At 37.2% G+C, this 23945-nt stretch overlaps 1 protein-coding gene across 1 annotated transcript in view; it reads left to right on the top strand.

Annotated features, from left to right (window-relative positions):
* The window catches only part of dnah7 (dynein, axonemal, heavy chain 7), a 61422-nt gene that overhangs the window by 4646 nt on the left and 32831 nt on the right, over positions 1-23945 (top strand). The window contains exons 11-42 of the mRNA XM_087804527.1: positions 642-911; positions 1003-1130; positions 1207-1285; positions 1353-1577; positions 2992-3138; positions 3404-3583; positions 4483-4623; positions 4777-5144; positions 5239-5425; positions 6362-6555; positions 7376-7574; positions 7663-7803; positions 8592-8804; positions 8868-8977; positions 9847-10015; positions 10656-10758; positions 10844-10971; positions 11074-11286; positions 11836-11934; positions 12750-12998; positions 14493-14642; positions 16847-17029; positions 17111-17287; positions 17550-17681; positions 19300-19521; positions 19646-19843; positions 20286-20441; positions 20517-20685; positions 22035-22161; positions 22241-22460; positions 22908-23534; positions 23608-23853. Of these exons, the coding sequence (XP_087660653.1) occupies positions 642-911; positions 1003-1130; positions 1207-1285; positions 1353-1577; positions 2992-3138; positions 3404-3583; positions 4483-4623; positions 4777-5144; positions 5239-5425; positions 6362-6555; positions 7376-7574; positions 7663-7803; positions 8592-8804; positions 8868-8977; positions 9847-10015; positions 10656-10758; positions 10844-10971; positions 11074-11286; positions 11836-11934; positions 12750-12998; positions 14493-14642; positions 16847-17029; positions 17111-17287; positions 17550-17681; positions 19300-19521; positions 19646-19843; positions 20286-20441; positions 20517-20685; positions 22035-22161; positions 22241-22460; positions 22908-23534; positions 23608-23853 (6150 nt within the window). The remainder of the gene's footprint in view (positions 1-641; positions 912-1002; positions 1131-1206; positions 1286-1352; positions 1578-2991; positions 3139-3403; positions 3584-4482; positions 4624-4776; positions 5145-5238; positions 5426-6361; positions 6556-7375; positions 7575-7662; positions 7804-8591; positions 8805-8867; positions 8978-9846; positions 10016-10655; positions 10759-10843; positions 10972-11073; positions 11287-11835; positions 11935-12749; positions 12999-14492; positions 14643-16846; positions 17030-17110; positions 17288-17549; positions 17682-19299; positions 19522-19645; positions 19844-20285; positions 20442-20516; positions 20686-22034; positions 22162-22240; positions 22461-22907; positions 23535-23607; positions 23854-23945) is intronic.

Here is a 23945-nt window from a genome sequence, read left to right as displayed (position 1 = left end):
GGTTAAACCACTTGAAACCATGTGAATCCTAAATATATATTTAAATGCATTTTTAAATGTCAATTCTGAGTCACACCGGAGATTTTCTGAATCTCTTTAATGACTAAATGAAGCTTCAAATGAAGGATTTGAGTGCACTCAAAAACAACATGATTTTATCAACTTTTTGTATATCTGTGCTTATAAAAAAAGTGGTCAGTCCAGAATATACGATCGATTGAAGTATTGAAAAGAAACAGGGTTGGTGTTAAACCAATATTTTCGTTTGAGATGTGTATTTATAGTTTAGTTTTGCATACATTTAGAAATATTTTTCTGTATCATCAAATCAAGTTGATAGTTCAGCAAAATAAATACAAAAAAGGACACAGATTATTGGGAATGTGTTTAAAATGATTTACAAAAGGTGTGACTTGTTGCAGATTGTACAATTTATGTACATTTATACTCGCACTGTTAATGAAAGGTGGCACATGAGAAAATATAGTTAATAAAGAATATTGTAAATGGCTTAAAACTTCGAAGAGACAATGAGCTGAATGAAATAGCTGCACAGTTTGGACTATTTTACTGATATTTGATTTATCTGTTATGCTATTGCAACTATCAAAAACATTTGTACTATGTTTGTTTTTCATCAGCCATCTAATCTACCCAAAACCTTGAGACCCCAAATCCTGCCAGAGATCCTGAAGGCTCAGGAGGAAGAGATCTGCCGGGTGATATTGGCTGAGAGTAAAAAGCCTACGGAGCATCTTCGTGAATATGACAAATTTGCGTCGCTTGTGACCAAAAACGCTGAGGGAGATGTTGAAACGTTCCTCGGTGAACAGCGTTCTTTTAAAGAAATTATGGTAGAGGTTAAACACTATCAGAGCATGCTCGACCAGATCCAGTACTCTTTGTGCAAGGTAATGACAAATGATACAATTCTACATTATTTGAAAATTCTGATTTAAAAAAAACCTCATAAACGTTTTCTACTGACTCATTTGGCTAAAGGTGGTTCGTATGGGCATGTTTGAAGTTCAGTCACATGATCTCATCGAGACACTGGTTCAGCGTGCTAAGGATCTACAGCAGAAGCTTGTTCTGAGGATGTTACAAGACCATCAAACAGTAAACAAAAAGTAAGCTAGTGAACCATTTTCATTGATGGCCTATATTTGTGTCATTTACATTGCATTTTCATTCCCATTCCAAAAGGGTTTGTGCAGAATTTGAGAAGGTAACTGAAAAGGCGCTACACATCCCGACAGATACACATAAACTCATGGAGTTGAAGGTAAACTGAACATTGTCTTGTATTAAGACCTTTTTTCACACCATTCCCTCCTTCTCTACACATTAAGGCCTATATGAACAAGGTGAAGACCACAGAGATCCCTAAGCTGAAGGACACGGTGTCTGAGACAAACTCTGCATTGTGCTTCCTGCTAGACTTTGTTTCTCTAACGCCAATGCAAATGAAGCTTAACAAGACCACCATCCAATGGCTGAGGCGCCTGCCAGCCATTTTCAAAGATCATCGACACATTGTGACGGAGAAGACCGAAGAATACCAGAATGCCCTCAAGGTCTATTTTCTAATTGAATTTCTTTTTGTGTGTGATGATGCTTTAAGACTACACTTTATCCGGGGTCGTGCGGTCAGGGTAGGCAGGTGAGGCAGTGCTTCACCTTTCAATACGCAATCTATCACAAACATGGACTTTATCTACAGATAAAATAAGGGTATAAAAAAGAGAAAGACTAAGTAAAAACACAATAGAATATTAACCTTTTTCCTACACTTATATTGACCCATTTAATATTTATCTTTTAAATATCTGTAATTGTTCTGGTTTGCTTAAATCTAGCCAATCACGGAAGGCCTGACGCAATGTTAACCAATCAGAAGCAACAAAAGATCTCACTACAGCACCACTTGTCTAACGCCATTGCTCGGGCTTCTTCACTTTTCAGCCAAACTTAAATCTTGAGAGTTTTCGCTAAACTTTACGGTAACTTCCCCAAATGTCATTTAATAAGAGAAAATAAACATTTGACGCACTGAATCAGCTGTGCTCCTTGTGATCCTTTATTATCACAGTCATACTCTTTACTGTTTAAAACCACGTTTGCTAATCCTTTTTTGCTTGTTTTTTTTCTATTTATATTAATTATTTTAAACAAATTTAGATTTAGATTTTCAGCCAATTGAAAGGACTCAGAAAATTAAATATGAGAGGTTAAAGTTTTCGAATATATAACTTTAAATAAATTAATAAAAAAAAATTAATATTTCATCTATGACTCTTATGTCTTTGTCAAGGTGACAAAAGCTATTAATCAATATTCATCGACGATTGCCAAAGATCTGTAGAATGTAGACTAATATCCCACGAAATTTCACAACAATTCAATATAGACTTTTTGAGAAATTATTAATGAAATCATATATTTTTTTTAACTTCATATGTGTGTGAAGAATGCTGATGAGATATGAAATAACCAGTAGCCAATTTAATAAGTTTGCCTTTTGGGTTTATATACTTGTAAAACTGACACTAAAGGAGTCAGTGCCTCACCAACCATGAACCTCACTGCACGTCACTGACTTTAACATACACACTGGTATGATCCTGGGATTATTTATCTCAAGATAAGATGATGGCGCTAACAATTACTATTAATAGGCTAAACTGTTTTTTTTGGGGAGGGAAATGTTGTGTTTTACAGCTTATTAAGACATTGGCATCCAAAAGCTTAGAAAACCCAATGAAAAGCTATATTCAATCAAATTATTTTACTGCAAAGGCATACTGGTGCACTGTCTGTATAATATGGTCATTTTACATTTTACAATAGCTTTAAAATGAAATAATTTGCTGTAAAACGATTTAAACCATCATTATTTCCAAGTAATGTCACTTTATGTACACACTCAACTTATAATTAGAGTCTGTATGACAAATGAATATCATCATTTGTCTTAAATTGTTCCTTTAGATATCCCGTGAGAAATTTGTGGAGGACCTTGAGAAGTACTCAATGCAAGTGGAGGAGTTCACTGACCTTGGCGAGCTGGCGCACCTTAAAAGTTACCTGGACAAAGCCCAGACACTGCACAGAAATCTTGACGAAGCTTTTGAGCGGGTGAGTCTTCTCCTAAAATGTTCTGCTTCATTTTCATTATATAAAAGAACCATTTAGTATTTTATCATTTCAATTTTGCATGTTTACGCTTGTATTTTTTGCCTTGTCTTTTTTCTAATCACAACATATTTAGCATTGGTTTCCAACAACTAGTGTCCAATTTTACTTCATAAGAGCATGAATTGCTAGCATTTGATGGTGCCAAGTTACACTATGTTTATCAAAACATCTTTCTTACATAAAATGTTTAACAAATCATCCACAGATAAATGAGTTCAATCTTGAGGAGGAAGCGTATGGCTGGCCTGTTTCCAAGTACCCAGAGCATAAACAAATCCAGGACAAGCTCACGCCATTCCTTCGCCTCTATGAGACATCCGATGAGTTCTTAAAGCAGCATCATCAATGGCTTTATGGACCACTCTCTGGTGTTAACCCAGATAAGGTAATATACACATGTATTATTTTATATATATATACTGTCAATATATCTAGTAAGAGACAAACCTGAGCCTCTTTGCCCCCTGAACCTATTCCAGGACAAGATTCACTTCATCTCTTCCAGAACGAGTTGTGAAGTTGCAGCCTAAACTCCCTCTCTAGAAAGTTCTTAATTTGTTTTTTCTCTGGGGGATTTATGAGGCAAGACACTATTAATCACCTCATATTCCTCTCATCTGGAAACACATTAAACACTGAGTGAACTTGAACTTTTTAACGTGACGAAGGATGTAATTTCCAACTATGACAGGACTATTCCACGCTCTTCTAACTCGGAAGTCTTACTTCACACCTGGTCTGTTCCTTAATTTAGTCCTTAAGTGTTATGAACAGGCTCGGTAAAACATTGCAGGGTAACCCAATCCTTAATGGATAAAAACATGACAGTCATCACAGCATGCACTTTATGTTTTAGTTCCAATATGCTCTTTTATAAGGACAATAGAAGCCAGTGTTAGACCCCAAAGTCACTTTATGTGGCCTCACATCACATGGTGATATAGCGACTATGGTGTGTCAACAATTATACAGATTAATTGGGGTAAAGCTTATGTCGAAGAAAAGCAATATGAAGGTAGTGTTTGGTGAAGGAGGACAAACACAGAGATAATTAAGTTAGACTGAGACAATAAGACCCCCATATCAGACTCATACTTCCTAATGAAGACTTCCTTTGTTCAGCCACAACTTAGACTTCTTAAACATTTTGGCTTCTTGTCTTATAGAGTTTGACACCTATGACAAAAAGGCTCGATGTTATTTGATTGCATTGCAATTGCTGTTGATAAGGTATTGGATTAATTTGAATTCGTAACAGTTAAAGGTGGAACACTTATTTTGCAGGTTGACGGTGATGTTGGCAATTTTTGGCGCACATTGTACAAACTGGAGAAAGGATTCAGTGAAGTCCCTGCTCCTTTAAACATTGCCTCAAGCATGAAAAATAAGGTGGAAGAATTTAAAGAAGACATCCCATTGGTGCAGGTAAGATCTTTACATGTGTCTTTGTGTACATTGCTATTCAAACAATAGAAATGAATTCATCCCCTTATTTACCTATTTTCACCCCCCCCCCCCCCCAAAAAAAACAAAACAAAAAAACAACTGATTTCTAATTCAACATCTTTCTTTCAAAAGGTAATGTGCAACCCAGGCCTGTACGATCGACACTGGGAAGCCATGGAGAAAGTGGCCGGCTGCTCCCTCAGAACAACTGAAGCAGATCCTCACATGGCTTATTTCCTCGCGATGAAAATAGGAAAGCATCAGTTAGCTTTCGAGGGCATCAGCGAGGCGGCCAGCAAAGAGTACTCACTTGAGAAGGCCATGGAGAGAATGGAAATTGAATGGGTGGACATGATGTTTGGCCTGCAGCCCTACAGAGAGACAGGGACTTGCATTCTTACTGCTGTGGATGAAGTTCAAATGTTGCTGGATGATCACATTGTCAAAACACAAACCATGCGAGGTTCACCGTTCATCAAGCCGTTTGAAGCTGAAATACAGTAAGATTCTTTTTACTAATATCTGTTTTGTGTTGTGGAGTAAGATACAAACTGTCTATCTTCGTAAACTGATTCCTTGCCTTATTCCTTCTAGTGTGTGGGAGGGCAAGTTACTGCTTCTTCAAGAAATCCTCGATGAATGGTTGAAGGTCCAAGCCACCTGGCTTTACCTTGAGCCCATCTTCAGCTCCCCCGACATCATGGCGCAGATGCCAGAAGAAGGACGTCGCTTCAAAGCTGTGGACAAGACCTGGAAAGACACAATGAAAGAAGTCATGGCAGTAAGTACTTTGGATTTGGGCTCTAAGAAGGGTTTTGAGATCATGATCAGTTTATATTTTTCATTTGTGAATGGAGAGCCTTGTCTGAAGCAGTTGATATCTTACGAAATATGCTTAAGGACAATCAGAAAATGGGGTTATGAAAACCAGTTGTAAACACACTAATGACCCACTGCATTTCAAATCATTGCATCGCTATATAAAATGAAGTTAGAAGTAGAAATCATGTCCAATACAGTAGCATAAAAGGCATGTGCAGCAACATCAAGTGGCTTTGCTCACTGCTTATGGAAAAAACTTCCTGAACCCTTGCCTTGTCTATACCCTCCTTATGTCAGACCACGATCAGGGATCTGGGTTACAAATAGACACAGACTAAGTGCTTTACACATATGTGGAATTTAAAGCTACTTTTGTTACTGTTTTTGTGTTTTAAATATAGTATAAACAATACATTTTATGTTTTTTTTATAATTCAGTCCTATTGAAATGTGGTTGTATATTTTCGTCTAAATAAATTGACTCAAAAGCATGAAACCGGTTCATTCACGGTCCAGGGTATAAGTTACATGAGAGTAAAAACACTCAGCAAATGACATTTTAGAAAAAAACACAACACATCGCTTTACCTCTGCAGTAGCATAGATCAGCAGTGCATGAAATTGAAGTCTTCTCAATCCTGGACTAGCTATGAGATGAGAGGGGGACACAAGCCATGGCATTGAGATGTTAAAAACACAGGAAAAATCCTCCTTAGTAATTATGAAATCCACCACATGGAGATGCCCTTGAGCCACGGAAAAATATTATTATGAAATACTTAGTTCACAGCCTGACACCACATTTTTACCTCTAATATCTCCAATATATCTAAATAATCTAGTTTTTTATTTCTATATACAATTTTTTGACATCCTTTCCTAATTTCCCTCCAAGGACAAGCACGTGTTGGCAGTCATTTTAATTGATAAAATGCTGGAAAAGCTAAATAAATCAAATGAGCTCCTGGACATGATCCTCAAAGGCCTTAACATCTACCTGGAGAAGAAACGTCTCTACTTTCCTCGGTTCTTCTTCCTTTCTAATGAGGAGCTGCTGGAAATCCTGTCTGAGACCAAAGACCCTACGAGGTAAATAAACCCAGATTCGTATTAATAGTTATAAAGACCAATAATATGACTTTTATTTGCTAAATATTCATCATTCCTTGTGTTGACTTTGTTAAAGAAAGAATTGAGTTGAGCTGAGTTGAGTTTAAAACATTAAACTTCTTGTCCACTTATTTACCCTTGTGTTGTCTCTGGGTCATAGTGACCCAGACACCGAAAATCAAATGTGTTTGTTGTATCCCTTATGTTGACCCTGGGTTATTCACCGGGTCAACTTGACCCAGAGATAACAGCTGGGTTAAGAAATAATTTATATTATCATTTTCAACTTTTCAGAAAACACTCTTCAAATTGAAAACAAATGAATAATCAAGGACAAAAATACGAAAGACACATGAGCTGGATAGAAATGTAACTTTTTACTCTCGCTCAGTTTTCACATTAGATCAATTTACTACCCCATGTGGAAACAAAATGCATACATTTGTGATACAATGTCCTCAATTGAAATTATAGGTTTTGTTATATATGAAAAGATAGTATTCTTCAAAATATTAAAGGTACTGTATACTGTACAATGACTGAGCATTGTCATTTACTTTATTTATGCAGTATATCAATACATTTCAAGTTACAGTTGAAAGAGGAAAGAAGAAAAGTTTCCATAACTATTACACATCACAAAGTCAGAAGTTAAGCTCTGTCTCTCCTTCTGTCTGTGGTTAGGCTAAAACCAAAAACCTGTACGTATGAATGAGGTTGTTTTCTTTGTCCTTTAGAGTGGGAGATTCAAAATTAAAGCACACACGTGATTTAATTGTCCTACTTTCCTGTTGTACAGAGTGCAGCCTCATTTGAAGAAGTGCTTTGAAGGCATCGCTGCTGTGGTGTTCACAAAGGAACTGGACATCACACACATGAAGAGTAGCGAGGGTGAGGTAGTCGAACTGCTGGACGTCATTTCCACTTCTGAAGCCAGAGGCCAGGTGGAGAAGTGGCTCCTGGAACTTGAGAAAGACATGCTTGCCTCCCTGCATAAGGTGACACTTTAAATGTTTCTGTGCTCATTTTACAGTACAAGTTTATTTTACAGCAGTTTTGGGAAAGTAAGGTGATATTTTTTCCTAGGTCATTGGTCACGCAATTGAAGCATATCCTCTGGATTTACGAATCAACTGGGTCAGGGACTGGCCAGGCCAGACTGTTCTGTGTGTTTCACAAGTTTACTGGACCAAGGATGTGCATGAAGCCATCCGTTCCGGCAAGGAGGTAAGAACCCTTCTACGGTTCTATTTTTTGTCTTCATGAGATCTTGGTTTTCTTCGGAAAACATTTAACATTTTATTTACACGTATGAAAATGTAGATGTCAATCATTGATTCCTACCAAGAGTGTTTGGTTTTAGACTGTTTCAAATTTTTATTCATTTAACTTACTGTAAACCATATTTTAAACTTATTAAACCAGAATATTTTCACAATTTCAGCTTTTGGCAAACATACAGCCAATAATCCCGTGAAAACCTGTTTTGGTTCTCTAGTGTATTTTATTTTTTTTATACCCAGTCAATTTCAGGTCCCAATAAATAAATGTCATGTGCCTTTTTGGGGAAAGTTATTTTGTGAGCACAACTTAAAATTGAATGCAAAATGAACCTAAATGTAGTGTTCTTAATTCATACTTTCAATACTTCTAATCCAAGTAAGACAATATATATATATATATATATATATATATATATATATATAATATGAAACTGTGTGTAAAATAACAATATGCATGATTAATTGTTTAAATTGGGACATAAATAATCAAACATTTTCTCCATTCTCATCAATAAAACATTTGAGCTAAACATCAACCTAGTTTTAAAGTGCATGTCTTGCATATGTATGTCGTGCAATGGATGTGAAATTGTTCTAAACATTGTATATATTTAGCTTTTGACTTGTTGAAAACCTGCAGAGACTATCATAATGTAGCAGTTCATGTCTTTGAAAAGTTGTGGCAGTGGATTAGATTCAACAAACAACCATTTTTGTTCCTGTCACCTGCAGGCTCTGGATGCCTACCTGGCTGAGAACAACCAGCAGATTGATGACATTGTTGCTCTCGTACGTGGGAAGTTGTCCAAACAGAACCGGGTGACGCTCGGTGCACTTGTCGTGTTGGACGTTCACGCCAGAGATGTCCTCGCAATCTTGGTGCAGAAGGGGATCGACGATGAGAATGACTTTGAGTGGCTCAGCCAATTGCGCTACTATTGGATGGTATGTGCCGCATGTGAAAGAGTCACATATTCACTCTTTAAAATATACATCTCTTCTTAACAGGAAGACGATCTGCAGACTAAGATGATCAACGCAGGCCTGGCATACGGATACGAGTACCTTGGCAATTCCCATCGTCTGGTCATCACCCCGTTAACTGACCGTTGCTATCGGTAAAATGACCACTCAACACAAATGGTGGTTTAAAGATGTATTTTGCTTATATCGTACTTCCTCCACTATCGCCTTCCACCAATATAACAAAACTAAGCTACAATACTGGTTAGCTCCACCTCCAACCCCGCTTTCCATGTTTTTAAAAATTCTAATTAAGAGATTATAAATTAATGGCGAACATACATATGTCAATAGAAACATTAGACATATTTGTTTCTGGCTCTTCCTTGTGTCAAAAACTGTTAAATTGCAGTGTCTCAAATTGTTCAGCAAAAGTTTCTTGGAACTTCTGGAGATTTCTCTCAGTATTTTAGCCACTTTGGAAATAGATGTCTCCAACCACTGTCTCAAGGGAGACCCAATAAAAGTGAATATTCAGCAGGGGTCCCCAACGTTTTTGCTGTGAGAGCCACATTTATTTTCTCTTCTCTGTTGAGGGGCCACGGTCAGTTTGTAATAGAAAAAACAAATCACAGGGGTGTCTAAACATTTTTTTTTTCCAGAAAGCCACACATAACTCAATAACACTCTCTGGATTTTCCACAGAAGAAAGTCAGGAAATACATAATAATACTATAATATTATAATAACAAAATAAATAATAACCAAACAACCCTCTCTGGGCTTGGTCACAGAAAAAAGTTCTCTAAGATGTCAAAATTGTAGCCCCTAAAATATTGATATAATTTAAAACAGACCTCCTTAGATCTCAAACTAATTGAGGTAAGTGTAGAATATAAGAACAAAAAGCATACAGTCTTGCTCTTTATTTAGCTACTCTTTATTTGAACCCCTTCAAAAGGGTATATTTATAATTCTTCCATGATACTGTTTATTCCACGTCTGTCCTTTTTATCTTTTAAAGCACATTGTTCGGAGCCCTGAGTCTCTATTTAGGAGGCGCCCCAGAAGGTCCTGCTGGAACAGGCAAAACGGAGACCACTAAAGATTTGGCAAAAGCTGTCGCCAAGCAATGCGTCGTCTTCAATTGCTCTGATGGTCTGGACTACATTGCTCTGGGAAAATTCTTTAAAGTGAGTTTCCTTTTTCTTTTCTAAAGTATAATGGCTTTATTAGAGCTTTTGGTGTATGTATAATATGCTTTATTACTTTTTTCTTTGGATTTAAGTGTATATAAGTAAACAAAATAAGTTTAAAATATATATAAAGACATCAAATTTCAAACGTTTTCCATACATAACCTTGTCACTTTTGTCGCTTTTAACCCTTGTCTTATCTCAGGGTCAAGGTGACCCCAAGGTCCCCCAAAAAGGGTTTTCCCTTGTGTTCTCCTCCAGAAATACATACATGCAGTGGTGGATGTTGTTCACCTTGACCCAAAGACAACACAAGGGTTAACTAACCTAGCATCAATGATACAAATATAAAGTTTCATATATTTTTTAATCCTTTTTCATTTATTGATTTATGGGGTCTTTTGTGGTCTTTTCTTTAACATGAATCAGACTAAATTCTAAATCACTTTGTATTTGTACTATATACTATATATATATAGATACTATCTTCACTTACAATCCTCTTTCTCCTTTAGACAAACACTCACATTCCAATCCTCCTCCTTGTATTAAAATGTACCTTGTTTAGCATAAAGTGCTAATGTCTGTCTCTGTTGTAGTTGATGCCTAAATGTAAAACTAACCTGTTTGTCTGCAGGGTCTTCTGTCTTGTGGGGCCTGGGCCTGCTTTGATGAGTTTAACCGTATTGACTTGGAGGTGCTGTCTGTGGTGGCTCAACAGATTCTTACCATACAGAGAGGTTTGTGCCTTTGAGTTCCAAACAATCCAACTTGTGATTTTATAAACACCGGTAAGCAAGTTATACCTGCTCTTCACCCTCACAGGAATTAAGGCCAATGCTACAATGCTGTTGTTTGAGGGGACAGAGCTGAGTCTGAATCCATCCTGCGCCGTATTCATCACCATGAATCCTGGATACGCTGGACGATCTGAGCTACCAGACAATCTGAAGGTTTGACAACAAATAACTATTTCGATGCTGGCTTGCTAGTGCATAACAAATGTGAAATGAAATCGGTGTCAATATATGACAACGTCTCTTTCTCGCCCGCAGGCTCTTTTCCGAACGGTGGCTATGATGGTTCCAGACTATGCCATGATTGCAGAGATCGTGCTCTACTCTTGTGGCTTCGTGACCGCGAGACCTCTCTCAGTGAAAATTGTTGCAACTTATCGACTTTGTTCGGAACAACTTTCCTCACAGTGTCACTACGACTATGGGATGAGAGCAGTCAAGTCTGTGCTGACGGCTGCAGGAAATCTCAAGGTAACACAACCAAACTGAAATTTACTTTCCCATTCTAAATTCATATTAAGGAGAACAAAAAAAACAAGTAAATATGAATTAATTTGTCATTATGAACATTGTTGTTTTATGTCAACAAATTCGTTGTTACTTATGCTTTCTAGGATAGGAAATAATATGCTATGTTGACTCTTAAAGCAAAACAAAACTCAAGTTAGTTTTGTTTTAGTAGTAATGTATTCTAAAGTTCAATAATGAGGAATGTGAGAAAATGTATATTTTGTAGTGATAGTGTGATGAAGCTTCATGAAGCAGTGTCATTATTTTCAGTCCCCTTGATGGCGTCTCTGCACTATTTTCCTGTGTTTTGAACAACTGTTCTAATATAATCACATCATTTGTAAACCGATGGCGCCACCTACTGACCTCTAAACAACATGACACTGCTTCATGAAGCTACATCAGCCCATCACTAATCTTTTGAGAAACACATAAAAATAAATCCCACCACTAAAATACATCAGATGTCTGTTAATGTGCAAGTCACTATCTCTCACTTTTTTTCATCAGCTTGCATTTCCGGATGAGAACGAAGACACCCTGTTGCTGAGGTCCATTATTGATGTCAATTTGCCGAAGTTCTTGGCCCACGATCTGAAGCTATTTGCGGTGCGATGCAGTTCATCTTACTTCCTTGATAAATGAAGCAAAATATTTTACTTCCAGTTTTTGCTAAAAGCAGTCAGAAAAGTTGTTCATTTTCATTTTAATATAACTTTATTAGTTATAAAGAAAAGTGGAGATAGAGTGAATGCACATGCACTTCATAATAGCATGAAAGAAGTACATAAAGAAACAAGTTCATTCTAAATATATATATATTGACATTGAGCTAGAAAAGTGAATAACTATATAAATGACTGTAAGCCACATGCTTTATTCTTGTGAAATTTGATGTGAAATTCGATATTTTCCTCTTGCAAAAAATACAGTCCCACAGTTGAATACACAAACATTAGTGCCATGAGCCATCTTACTCTATAAAAATGTTTCTAATGAACTTTTCTTTTTATGTGGTCAATAAGTAAAGAAGTTTTATGAATTAAATAAAGCTGAAAAAATGAATACTAGTAAAGCATACAAATGTAATAAGCATAAATAAACAGGGCATGGAAACCTTTTAGTCCTGCAGTGTATGCTGGGAAGCTCAATTTAATTGAGTAGGGTTTATTATTTATCATAAAACAACATGGAACTCCTTTAGAAATAAGTATAAATTGTTTTTGTGGGAATGTTTTCAATCTATAATTCAAGTGCTTTTTGTCAAATAATATTGTTTTATTAATGAGGTGTATCTTAACTCTACACAAACTTTATTCCCTCTTAACATTTAATTATAGCTTCAATATCTTTGAAACATTTTCTACAGTATATTACAAGCCCTGTGACTAATGTTATGTCATCTCTTTATCTTTCCATCTTAGGGTATAACCAGTGACCTCTTTCCCGGGGCCGTTCTACCAGACAGAGATTACAGTGTTCTGCTTGAAGCTATACGTGAAAACTGCGAGCGCATGAACCTGCAAGTTGCAAGTTTTTTTATTGAAAAAATTCTTCAGATATTCGAGATGATGATAGTGAGACACGGTTTCATGATGGTGGGTGACCCATTCGGAGGAAAGACCTGCGCCTACCGTGTGCTTGCAGCAGCCCTGCAGGACGTCTGCGAAAAGGTACGTTGATGCAGTATCAATGAATGAAGTGTTTTCTTCTGTTTTATTTAAACAAAATCTGATGTATTTGTTTTACCAAGGGTTATATAGTAACTTGTCACTATGAATTTTTTAGAAGGCCGCTGTAACTTTGGTCACAACTCGGGTGTAAGAGTGAATGAAGGAAAGATCACAAGCTTAAGTTTGAAGCCACAATTTAAATTTCATCATTTCATTGGTACAGGTTAATGTTTGTCCAGTTTTTATCAATTGATGTTTGCCTTCTTAGCGATTATATTGCAATCCAACAAGAGACCTTATGTCCAATTTAATAAATGTGCTGATGACATTCGACTCTACATCATGACAGTATTGACTGTATAGGATATATTCAAATGTTTTGTGTTCCTAATCCTGCATCAGTCTTTTTAGTAGCAAAATTGCAAAAACTTGAGTGAAGTATACCTGTACTGCTCACTAGCTAGTGATATGCTTATGAAGCTTCATGAGTGTCTAAACTTTAAGGAATCTATAGGATGTGCCCTCGGTTTTATCTAATGGGCTCTAGAATAAGGAAAATGCTACATGAAGCTTCACAGCTCATCACTACTGAAAACCACAGACATTAAGGAACACAATCATGCCATATTCATTGAAGAATATTTTGCTGAACAATCACTAATTCAGGACATAACCTTTGAAGGCCAACCCCATACTTACCGCAGCAACTCTCCTCTATGGCTGAACCTCTACTCGCCCGCCTCGTGACATTCCAAAGCAAATACTTTGGACCAGACATCTTGCAATGATAGTTCATAATACATTTTTGCAAATGTGTAATTGTGTACAGTCACGTGTTTCGGTTCTATGACACCTCTGCATACCCAAATAAAAGCTTTGCAAAGAAAACTCAACATCCCAGGAGGTACACATAATAAACCAAAAGGCAAACTACAGGGAACATGTATATATAAATAGTAATATAGAAATAGTATTTTGATTTTGGTACATATTTGTTGCGATGAATCGTGAGCCAACGCTTGTCTTGCTTTCTTAATGTAATGAGAGCTACAGTATAAGCACACATGGATCTGTAAGATTAAACATGATTATGTGGAGAAGAAATTAACTTCAGTGTCCGGGGAATTAAATTGGCAAGGGTATTCCTGAATGACTGTGATAGAGAGTAAACACATCAATTAGATCGGTCAAAGTCACAGTCCTTGTTGGGCTGTTATTGATCTTTCCCAAAAGGCTAGTTGCATTTACATGGATGTGAGGGCTCATAGGGAATCCTAAGGATTGGACTAATGAAGGCGTGCTGATGGAACAATGCGGGTCAATGTCATGTTTCTCACTGCACATACTTAGTCCAGCACACACACATCAGCTCCAAACATTCCTCAATGACTCCCTCATTGACACCTTATTCAGACGTTTTTTTTTCAGTAACATGTTCTTGAGCATCACAGACGGATGTTTTCTCAAAAGAGTATCCTTTTTTTGTCCCTACAGGGTTTGATGGAAGAGAACAAGGTTCAGATTACTGTCATAAACCCTAAATCCATCACCATGGGAGAGCTGTACGGGCAGTTCGACCCCATTTCCCACGAGTGGTCTGACGGCATCCTCGCTGTCAGTTACAGAAACTTTGCTTCCTCGCCGGTAAGATTTATGTCTTTAAGTGTTTAGAGAGATTTCGATGTTTTTTTGTCCCGTCTGAAATGAATAAGTTCAGATGGTACAATATTGCACTACAGCTAAAGACAATTACAGATTTGAGCCTTTAAATGCACAGGCAGGCAAAAGTCCTGGCTACTGTGATACATGATGAGGATATGCATAACCATTTATTTGCATCTACTGAAAAGAATCAGGTAGCATGCTGTTCAAAAAAACCTATGAGACCCAAACAAATTCTTGACGCCATATATAAAGTAGCAGTTGAATAATATACAACAAAAATAAATAAATAATGTTTTTGTTCCTTAAGCGTTATTATGATTGAATTATATTCAAATGTATATTTAAATGGAAATGACTATTATGGTTAATGACTAAATTAAATAATCCCTTATTTATAAACCTGAGATTGAAAAGGTGGTAATGTGCTCCAATGCTGTGATTGAGTGGGATGGGGAGTGTTGTAGGCTTCACTGGGGTCATGGTGGGCCCCATCTTTTGCTGGGGTTTCTATGGCTCACAACATGGCGTTGGCATCCTTCTTTCTTGTTCCTGGATTTGTTATTATGTTTTCCACTTTTTTTCCACAAATATAATATTATGTATATAACTATGCTTAATGAAGTGTACATGAGATTTCTTCATTTTTGATTGAAAGAGGTTGAAACAAACACTATTTTTCTTTTAATTTAATTACTGCATATTCTTCACTTACCATAATCTTTTAGGAGGCTTGCTGCTGTGATCGGCTAAAATTACAGTTTTCCAAAAAAATGCCTTTAAATGAATAAATAATATAATATATACATACAAACAAACGATGGATGAGGCAATGCATTCAAACTTTTCAGTATTGCTTGTCACAGTTCAGTTTTATATAGTACAGCTTCCTCTGTTGGTAGAAGATACGTCATAGTGAAGTCTTGTTGAACACAAAGCGCCTTGTTTAAAACATCTCTGACTCTTTTCTTGAATCAGCTGCAGACTTAAAGCATTATGTTCCTTCTGAGGAAATTAATGACTCAAGTGCTCTGTCAAATGACTACATCCCAGCAAGCTAGTTACTCTCTCGAGCAGAAGCGGCAGATGGCTCCATCAAGTGAATCTCCTTTTGTTTATAAAATAACAAATGCATTTCAGCTCCCGCGTTCTCATCTCATTTGCTGAATGGGCACTCATTGTCGGCGCTCTTAATGGTCTTGCAGGTGTTGAATTAATTAGAATGACACTTTTGTTATTGTAGACACATGAAATATGAATTACTTCCTACTTGGCTTTGAGAAATGGGAAACATCCGGTATACAATTTGAATTGGAAGAAGGTGCAACTGTATAAAGCAATTGAGATACTGTTGGAACGACAATATCTTTTTAATACTATTGAGTACTCTCCTTTGGTGTTCCAGAATATACAGATCACATGACTCTTGAAGAAGTTGTTACTGGTTTTATTGGTTTGAAACCAAGATATGTCCAAACATCAGCTTTAAAAGCTGCTGGAGTCGACTGTATCCTCCCAGCCTCAGTCATTGCTGAGATATCGCAGGATTTTAATGTTCATTTAGCTGCGGAGGATAGAATGACTGCTGCCTGCCATCTAGCGGCCTCAAGTTTAATAGCAACACAAAAATGAACAAACGGCTTGAAAAGTGGCATGTTAATTGTAGCAATTGAATTATTTAAGATTGCACACACATTATTGAAATATTGAAATGTTAATGTCTATGTTAATGTCTATGTTCGTGTCTAAAAGTGTGTGGTTAGAGGTTTTACGGCCTTAAAATATGTAAAATAATTGTAAAAAAAAAAAAAAGATTACTTCAATGCTGTCGAATATCCATACTTTACTGTGGAAAAAATATTGTGATATTTCGCCATATCAATATTTTGTAAAACCCCTAAATAATATAATAAATTATACAAGTGATTGACATTAAACAGCCATTCTCTTTTACAAAGAAATGTGCACATGTACAACAGTGAAATAATACTTGAGACTAAAATTTAGGGATGTTGGTTGTTTTCTAATTTGATTCTTAATCTCATAATTGTCATGTTATTCCTTAAACAAACATTTTCTTTGCATACGTCAACATTTTTTAATTAAAAAAATGGTAATTTACTTAAAATAAAACTAACCAAGCCCCTTCTGAATTCAAAATATTCTTCTGCCTTCTTATCCTCTAGAGTCCAGACAGGAAGTGGCTTATTTTTGACGGACCAGTAGACGCCGTATGGATTGAGAACATGAACACGGTACTTGACGACAATAAGAAGTTATGTCTAATGAGCGGCGAAATCATTCAAATGTCACCGGAAATGAGCCTTATTTTTGAACCCATGGACCTTGAGGTGGCATCTCCAGCTACGGTGAGTAAAGATAGTTTTATTTTCAAAAATACTTAAGTTTGTTTTTTCTTGCTTAACATCTCCCTCAAACGGTTGCTGCAGGTTTCTCGGTGTGGAATGATCTACATGGAGCCACATATGCTGGGCTGGCGACCATTGATGGTATCCTGGCTGAACACTTTGCCGACAACCGTCAACGACAGTCACAAGGAACTCATTTCTGGACTTTTTGATCGTCTTCTGCCTGCATGTCTGCAGCTGATTCACAAGGCGACCAAGGTACAAGATATTTAGCTGGAGTAATTGGAAAACAATTAAAATTATAAACAACAAGTAGTGTTTTCTTTAGTGGTGTGCTGTAGTTTAGGTAGGTTACTAAAACAGTGAAAACGAGCAAGAAATCATATCAAATAAACTTGAATCATTAATTGTATTGATTTATTTGTATTCTGTTTTTTCTACTTAAATATTTTATGATTCTACTTCATTAATGTGTTTGACCGCTGCTCACACTTTTTCTTTTTATTTGTGTTTACTCTAGGAGTTATCGCCGACCTCCGACGCTAACCTTGTGAAATCCCTAATGAATCTAATGGATTGCATGATGGATGAGTTCCATGACCCAGCAAAAATAAAGGAATTGAACGACAAGGAGACTTGTTCCTGGTTGGAGGTTTGTGCTAGTGGACTCTACAATATTCAAATAGTTTAGGAATAGTAAGCAACATAAGCGCAGGGCATTACAAAATAACTTGAGAAACAAAACAAGTCTTTGGTAAAGAGGGCAAAATGTATGTTGCTAGAGTTAGGAATCAGAAACAATCATGAGGTTCAGCAAACACATTACCTCTCCTAACATAGGTTCATGTATTTATTTTGTTTGCCAACTCCAACAACTTTTCTTTTAAAGTGAAACACTGTTGTTTGGATGTTAATGTTTTGGGGACAGTAGAGGCCCATTGTGAGATAACAAGTAAGCCTACCTATGATGTTTTGTTCATGCACAGAGTCTTATATAAACTCCAAAATAAGGGATCCAAGAGATGCACAAGCTGTAGATGGATTATTTTGTTTGTAGGCTCCCTATCTGGGGCCCTATAACAAAAAACGGGACTTGTTTCCTGAATATCTTTTCTGTTTATTTATTTAATGTTTCTATTCGATCAAAGTTAACATACTAAGCCAAATTAAAGACCTTCCTTAAGTCAAGTTGCCTTATTCTTTACATCAAATAAGAAAAAATGAAAATGATGAATTTTAACGGTTAGCTCCATCATAATTGGCAATATGAGGATATAAACAGCAAGAAGGGTAGAGTTTGTTTGTTAAAACAACATGACGCTGCTTCATGAAGCTTCATCAGACCATCACTACTGTCTATATATTCCCGGCGATGGATTTGTTAATTAAGATAACCAGTGATTAAAGTGGAACTCCAAATTAATTTTTTAAGGTATGAGTCTGCTGAAAGAGGATCCACATCTATAAAGGATACATGAGTGTCTCACCTTTTAAGCTTGAATCTGAGCTCACAGCTGAGGTTCACAGCTTGAGTTCAGAGTGATTGGGATGCTAAGATATTCAATTCATTCGACTTCTCCTCCTACTCTGCTGCTTAATTCATCATCAACTTTCCACTAACTCTAAATGAACAGTTAAAGAACAAAAGTATACATTATAAAGACTAGAATTGCGATATCGAATGCTGTTGCAGTTTATTTTAGTTTCCTTTCCTTCAAATACGGCACATTACCAACATGGCACGTAGTTAATGGATGAGTTTCCCCATATGCCCCCTGCATGGACTAAAATTGGTTCATTTCGCTGTGAATGTCGTCTTTTGAGAGCGCTACTATTATCCCTCAGTGGCTGGCTGTGTTGATGAATGCATCCCATCCTTCTCGTACATGTTTCTTAGCAAGTCATTATCAGACTGTAGAATGAATCAACCTTTAGGCAACAGGAGCTCGGCCTCATTTCCAGATATTCATGTGTGTTCGCAGCAAGAAAAGTATCTCGGCATTCATGTAATAGTAAGGCTACCAGCTGAAGGTGCAACTCCAGGTTTAAAAATAGTTAAGTTTTAGTTTAAATTGTTCTTCCAAGCCATCTAAAATAAGGAGGCAGATTCGTGAGGCAACTGTTCTAGTCCCTTTTAGAAGTTCTGGAAGCTTCTTGCTGTTCATGCTGTGCATTTGATCTTTTACAAAAGTAAGATGTGTCTGCTACATAACCATGTACATCTAACGTAGATCAAATAAACTGTATTCACAAGCTTTTTTTTTCCTCAGGGTATATTCATTTTCAGCTTGGTCTGGTCAGTGGGCGCCAGCTGTGACGAAAACGGTCGCCTCAAGTTTGACGCTTTATTAAGGGAGTTAATAAGTGGACCCTTAAGTGAAGCCACAAAAGAAGCACATGCCCTTTTGGTCTCGGTTGATCCTCCAGAAAAATCTCTGACGGTACCGCTCCCTCTTCAGGATACAATTTACCAGTATTTCTTCATAAAAGAGGTTTGTGGGTTTCATTTTATTTAAAGACTATGTTTCTTAAAGTTTCATATCAATTATTTTGTCACCATAGTCTTTGCAAACCATTTTTGGAATTCATTTTAAATAACCTTCTTTGTCATGCCAGGGGGAGGGCAGGTGGGAGTTTTGGACAACAGAGCTAAAGAACGCTCCCCCAATAGAAAAAGACATGGGTTTCAATGAAATCATCGTACCCACTGAGAACACAGTACGATACATGGCTCTCATGGATCTCCTCATAACTCACGGGAAGCCAACAATTTTCATTGGCCCAACTGGTACTGGAAAGAGCGTCTACGTCACAGTAAGTAACATTTATAGAAGTGTTCTTATTGGAAATTCAAACATAAGAAGAAGAAAAATTAATAATTTCAACATTAATTTTTTTTTCTTTTTTTAATTTATTGGGCTTGACAGGTGGGTGGAGCATATCCCAATGTTAGCTGTTGTTGAGCTTCTATTGTAAGGGCTTCCAGGTTTGCACCTATTTAAGAAAAAAGTATATGACTACCGTACCTCAAGTTATTGCAGTTGAAATTTAGGTTTGAAACTAGGCGTCAGAATTGACCCCTATCCTTAACAACAGATTTAATCTAAGATAAAAGTTCTTTGATAATGTGTTTTTTATGTCTTAAAATCTGCCTGAGTACCTTTGAGCTTGTCATCTACTTCTTTGGTACCCGTGTTCTATATCTTTTAACTGGAAAATAAAGTGACATAAAATAAATAAATTGTTCCACACACAGGACTTTTTGTTGAATCAACTGGAAAAAGAGGTATACAGCCCATTATTCATCAACTTTTCGGCACAGACCACAGCTGCTCAGACCCAACACATTATAATGGCCAAATTGGACAAGCGTCGTAAAGGCGTCTATGGTCCTCCACCAGGAAAGAAAATGGTTTGCTGTCATTATTTTATTTTATTTTGTATCTTATCAAATAAATTGCTGAGTATTTATTTCAATTCCTTTCAGATCATTTTTGTGGATGATGTGAACATGCCTGCAAGAGAGGTTTATGGTGCCCAGCCCCCAGTGGAGCTGCTGCGACAGTGGCTGGACCACTGGAACTGGTACGACTTGAAGGATTGCTCCATCATCAACTTGGTTGATATTCAGGTCATTTGTGCCATGGGACCACCAGGTCAGTACTACTGTGTTCGTATATTACTAATAATATACTTCTGCTTGGGTAGAATCTTTACAATGGATTTTTACCATGAAATAAACACCTTAACATTCCCAAAACAACAAGATGAAAAGACTCTAGGAACCAGTTTTTCCAAGTCTGATATCTAAATATAAAATATATAATTAATATATAAAAGATGTCCTACTGTGCTTATTTCTGTGCTTCCAATGTAATATTAGTTCCTGTATAAAGAGCACAAACATGAGTTTATTTTAATATAATACTACTAACATTTAAAAACATTTAAATAAATGTCTAGTTATGTTCAGAAGGAATTTTATCATTTGGTCTGAGAAGAAGTACTATAGAAGACGCTGTCCTCCCTGACAGAACTCAGCCTAAAGGTGCCTGATGCGGCGTCCCCATAGTATTCTTAGAACTACTGTCCGTTCAAGTTGATCCGGTCCTATTGGATTTTCACCAGATCTCAATACGAAGTACAGAGACACACCTCATAGACTCTTGACAATCAGTTTCTAGTGACTGCAATTTTTCCAACTCATGGACAGTTCCCAGAAACTCGTAGCTATTTAAACCTTTATTGAATCACAAACGTATTCTTAAACCTCAACAGGTAGTCACCTAAGACCACATTTTATCCTTCTTTCTTTTAACACATATCAATTATTTTGTTTAATAATTCATGGTTTTTTAGAAAATGGCTTGTTCGCTCAGGTCTTTCAAGCGACGTACGCTCTATAAAAGTGAGGAATTCCATTTGTCGGGGTTGAACTCAGATCAGCAATGTCAAGTGGATATTGACTGGGTTGTTATCTTTGCTATTTATTATCTTTGAGCGGCTGCCAACTTTGAAATTGATTTAACTTTATCAAAGTGCTCCAGGGGACATGCAGGGGGGGCCAGAACACTGGACAATTTATTCATTTGGTTTGTATTAGCAACTATGTCTAATCATTGAAGATTGTTGAGAAAAGACTAACAATAAAAAATAAAAAAAAAAGATGAATAAATTCTCTGCTACCGTTCTACTGACAAGTCATCAAGGAAATAAATACACCTTTTAGCATTTAACTCGTGTTTTATTTCTTGCCCTATGAATGTTGTCACTTTAGCAGGGCTCTTTTAAGCCTTATGTTGTCTCTTGGTCAAGGTGGACGACCTCCCTGGCTTCAAGAAATACATATGCAGTGGGTGGGTCACCTTGACCCAGAGACAACATAAGGCTTAAAAGAGCCCTGCTAAAGTGACAACATTCATAGGGGTGTGGTGAACTAAAAATTAGCTTCAGATTTCTGTAATTTTTCCTACACAAATGTTTTTTCTCCTTTTTTGTGTAATAGGCGGTGGACGTAATCCTGTGACGCCACGATACCTGCGCCACTTCAACATGATTACCATCAATGACTTTGATGAGAAGACCATGTATACTATATTTTCCAGAATCATGGACTGGCATTTCAGCACACGGTAACCATACCATAGATTATTTGGACCAAACGTATATGTGAGAGAGAAGCCAAGTGTCTAAATCAAATCATTCTTGCAGGTTTGCTTTCCCAAAAACCTTTTCATCTCTAACCTCTGAGATTGTGAACGGTACCATGTCGGTGTACAAAGAGGCCACCCAGAACCTGCTGCCAACACCCGCAAAGTCACATTATCTGTTCAATCTTCGTGACATCTCCAGAGTCATTCAGGGAATCTGCCTGTCACGTCCCGAAACAGCTGAAGACCTAGCAAGTGTGAAACGACTTTGGCTGCATGAGGTGATGTCACATATATATAATAGGACAATTATTTAGGTCCAATGAAAACTGTAAAATATATGTGTATACAAGTTTTTAAATTGAGATGTCAGGTTAAACCTATTAAATGACGTCTAAATAAGTTAAATACATATTTTTCTTCACATCATATTTATTTTCTAGGAGATAGTTTGCAGTTGAAACATTTAATTTAAGGCAAAGCAAAACTAATCTAAATTAAATCAGACATTCCTTTTTTTCTAAAATATAATGTTTCATAAATGATGTTTCAAATCAAGTTTAATAGAACCTTCAATAAAACATTGAATTCTTAGTTTTTATTTTATTATTTTATTTATTTTCTAGTCGGTAATCGATGCAGAACGAGGATTCCCTTAACACGGAAATAGTTCAATTTAGTTGAAACGTGAAATAACAACAAAAACAACATTTTTGTTCATGTCATAGGTGCTGCGGGTTTACTCTGATCGACTTGTGTATGTATCGGACCAAGTCTGGCTCGTTGGCCATCTGCAGGAGGTTTTGAAGAGGCACATGAAGGAAGACTTCCACCAGCTCTTCAAACATCTCGATCAGGACGAGGACGGGACGGTCACTCCAGATGACCTACGTAGCCTCATGTTTTGCGATTTCCACGACCCCAAAGGAGAAGACACCAACTACCGAGAGGTTCCCGACCTGGACCAGCTCCGACTGGTTGTGGAGTCCCACCTGGAAGAGTATAACAACATCAGCAAAGCGCCGATGAACCTCGTGCTGTTTCGCTTCGCCATTGAGCACGTGTGCCGCATCTCCCGTGTCCTCAAACAGCCGGGTGGACACGCGTTGCTGGTGGGCGTCGGTGGTTCCGGACGTCAGTCTCTCACACGTTTGGCCGCCTACATGGCAGGAGCAGAGCTTTTCCAGGTGGAAATATCCAAAGCTTACGGGACTGCCGAGTGGCATACTGACCTCAAAACCATCATGAAAAAGTCCACAGAGGGAGAAGCACATGGGGTTTTCCTTTTCACTGACACTCAAATCAAAAGGGAGTCATTTCTAGAAGATATTGGTAACCTTCTTAATACTGGAGAGGTAAAGAACGTTTTTAAATATCATATTCGGATTGAAAGTTTAAGCTCTGAATGCCTTCTTTTTTATTCCCTAGGTACCAAACATTTTCGCAGTCGATGAAAAGCAGGAATGTTGTGAGCGGATGCGTGTGTTGGACCGCCAGCGAGACAGGGACAAGCAGACGGACGGCAGTCCTTTATCTCTCTTCAACATGTTTTTAGAGCGCTGCCGCTCACAGATGCACGTGGTTTTGGCCATGAGTCCCATCGGTGATGCGTTCAGGAACCGTCTGAGGCGTTTCCCTGCTCTTATTAATTGCTGCACCATTAACTGGTTCCAGGTGGGTTTTTATCCCCTTTCCCAAAATTTATGATTGATTTGTTGTGGCAGTAAAATTATAGTTTAATAAGTTTAATTATAGTCAATAAATGC

Source organism: Callionymus lyra, chromosome 12, assembly GCF_982586985.1.
Source record: "Callionymus lyra chromosome 12, fCalLyr1.hap1.1, whole genome shotgun sequence".
Classification (NCBI taxonomy): domain Eukaryota; kingdom Metazoa; phylum Chordata; class Actinopteri; order Syngnathiformes; family Callionymidae; genus Callionymus; species Callionymus lyra.
This window is presented reverse-complemented; position numbering and strand designations above follow the sequence as displayed.